The 2839-nt window shown below is 41.0% G+C and overlaps 1 protein-coding gene across 1 annotated transcript; it reads left to right on the top strand.

Annotated features, from left to right (window-relative positions):
* The first annotated feature begins 1047 nt into the window (after positions 1–1047).
* Positions 1048–1578, top strand: LOC138877938 (uncharacterized). The gene has a single exon (XM_070157583.1). It carries the CDS (start codon positions 1048–1050, stop codon positions 1576–1578), a length of 531 nt encoding a protein of 176 aa, XP_070013684.1.
* The last annotated feature ends 1261 nt before the right edge of the window (positions 1579–2839 follow it).

Below are 2839 nucleotides of genomic sequence, written 5' to 3'. Positions count from 1 at the left end.
GACATTGTGTTTGCTATTGAGAAGTTTTGCCCGTATTTCATGGGTGCAAAAGTAATTGCCCACACGGAACATGTGGCATTTTGTTATCTTATGAGCAAGAAAGATTTCAAAGCCAAGTTGATGAGATGGGTGTTTTTGTTGCAAGAGTTTGATATTTACATCCAAGATTGAAAATGAAGTGAATACCAAGTGGCGGACCACTTGTCTCATTTGGAGGAGGAGGGAAGGCTGCATGATTGCCTTGAAATCAATGACTTCTTCACTGATGAGCAACTTTTGTCTATTTCAATGAAAGAGGTGCCATGGTTCGTGCATCTAGCAAATTTTCTCATGAGTGGTATCATCCTAGATGAGTTCGCTTCAAACTAAAGGAAGAAGCTCAAACGGGATTGTCAAGGCTATTATTGGGATAAACCGTACCTTTTCCGGATTTGTATGGATGGAGTGATTATAAGATGTATACCAGAGGAGGAATAGTGTGAAATTCCCGGAGCTTGTCATTCTTCGCCATATGGTGGTCACATGGTGGAGCAAGAACGGCGGCCAAAGCGTTAATTTACTATTTCAATTGGCGCACTCTTTACAAGGATCAAGTGATCTAGTGAAACGATGTAATGAATGTCAAAGGGCCGATGGAATCTCGAAGAAAAATGAAATGCCCCTCACCACCATTTTGGGGATTGATATTTTCGATGTGCGGGGTATTGACTTCATGGGTACTTTTGTGAGTTCTTGTAGGAATACCTACATATTGGTCGCGATTAATTATAATTCCAAATGGTTTGAGGCTGTTGCTCTACCCAACAATAAAGCACGAAATGTGGTGGCGTTCTTGAAGAAGAATATATTCACAAGGTTTGGTATTCTGCGGGCTATCATAAGCGATGGGGGTTGCATTTTTACAACAAATCCTTAGACACCTTACTCACCAAGTATGGTGTCACTCATAAAGTCACGACTCCCAATCATCCACAAGCAAGCGGTCAAGTGGAAGTCTCCAACCAAGAGATAACGAGTATTTCATCCAAAATAGTGAATGCTAACCGGATGGATTGGACCAAGAAACTTGATGATATTTTATGGGCTTATAGGACAGCTTACAAAACACCTATCGGAATGTCTCCATATCGGTTGGTGTTCAAAAAAGCTTTTCATCTTCCGGTGGAACTTGAGCACAAAGCCATGTGGGCTTTAAGGAAATTAAATCTTAAGTGGAGTGTCGCCGTTGACATGAGGGTGGCACATTTGAATGAGTTGGATGAGTTCTGGTACCATGCATACAAAAGTTCGTCCTTATACAAAGAGAATATGAAATATCTTCATGGCAAGTACATTTGGAACCTACAGTTCAAAGAGGGTGATCTTGTGTTATTGTTCAATTCACGGTTGAGGATGTTTCCTGGGAAGTTAAAGTCTAAATGGAGTGGCCCGTTTGAAGTTGTGGGCGTGACACCTTTTGGTGCATTGGACTTGAAGAATAAAAATGATGAGGTGTTTCGAGTCAATGGTCACCGGGCGAAGCATTATTTAGGAAAATTTGGTGATGGCCATGTTGTGGTGGTGATTCATTTCAAGTGATGGTAATCTGCGTTGTAAATCAAGTGCTTCTTGGGAGGTAACCCATGTTTCTTTTCCTTTTCTTTTTTTTTCTTTTGTAGATAGGTGTTATTTTGTGCTAACTGGATTTGAAATGTGTTACAGGGATGAGTGTGCTTTATAGGTACTGTGCTCAGAAAATTGGCTAAGTATGGAAAGAAGTGCGGACCGCATGTATATTGTGCGGGCCACACAATTGTGATTATTAAAGCAAAAGGGAACTGCGGCCGCACAATTGCATTGCAGACCGCACAAAATGAAAAGGGAAATTGCAAACTCTCTGAAGTTTGGTTTGTTAGAGAAATGGACAAAGTGCGGCCGCACATCAAAATATGGGTGCAACAAAAATCTGCGGCCGCAATGGTAATTGTGCAGACCGTAGATCAACAAGGGCCTTTGAGCCTCAGGTAATAGAGTATAGACCACAGGAGGAATTCTGCATTCGCACTTGTCCCTTAGTCCCTTAGCCAGACCTGTCTTGTATAAATATTGAACCTAGGGCTACTGTACATTCTTTTCACTCTCTAAGCACTCAAAAATCTAGAACATTGAAAACTTATACTGAATTATCTGCCACATACAATCAATATCTGTGATCACTCATCTACATTACTTCATATCTGGTATGCTCAAATTACTTGTAGAATTCTTTGATTTTTAGTTAAATTTACAATTTGTTGGTTAGTTTAGGCCATTTGTCATTAGAAGTCAATTTTACAACCATGCGGGTTTTTAATTGTGTTGGGTCAATTGATAATTGCTCTATGGGTTATGGGTAACTTGATTATCATACTTAATTGTTAATATTATGTGCAAAAATTGAAAACCCTAGACCTCTGTGCGTAAAAGTTTTGAAATCTGCGGCCGCAAACGAAATTGTGCAGTCTGCAGAAGTTGAGATTAGAGGCATTGGTAAAGCATTGTTCGGCTCGTAGAAGTTGAGATTAGGGGAATTGGTCAAGCATGAATCTGCAGACCGCACTTGAAATTATGCAGACCGCAGAAACCCCATTGCGGCCGTAGAAAAGTGAGTGCGGCCGCAAAACAACCCAATCTCTGTCTTCAGAGAGTTGAAATTTTGGGATATCTAATTTTTGGCTACAATGATAAAAGTGTAGACCACACCCCAGTTCTGTGGTCGCACTAATAATTGTGCGGACCGCAGTTCCAGAGTTATGGCCGCAAGATCTAATTGTGCGGTCCGCATAGTCCAGCCTGCGGGTGCACTTGAAATTATGCGGAT

Source organism: Nicotiana sylvestris, chromosome 9 (assembly GCF_000393655.2).
Source record: "Nicotiana sylvestris chromosome 9, ASM39365v2, whole genome shotgun sequence".
Taxonomy (NCBI): Eukaryota; Viridiplantae; Streptophyta; class Magnoliopsida; order Solanales; family Solanaceae; genus Nicotiana; species Nicotiana sylvestris.
This window is presented reverse-complemented; position numbering and strand designations above follow the sequence as displayed.

What these genes read in the sequence shown, in the direction of transcription:
- LOC138877938 (XM_070157583.1), top strand. Translation starts at nt 1,048, where the DNA reads ATGGATTGGACCAAGAAACTTGATGATATTTTATGGGCTTATAGGACA.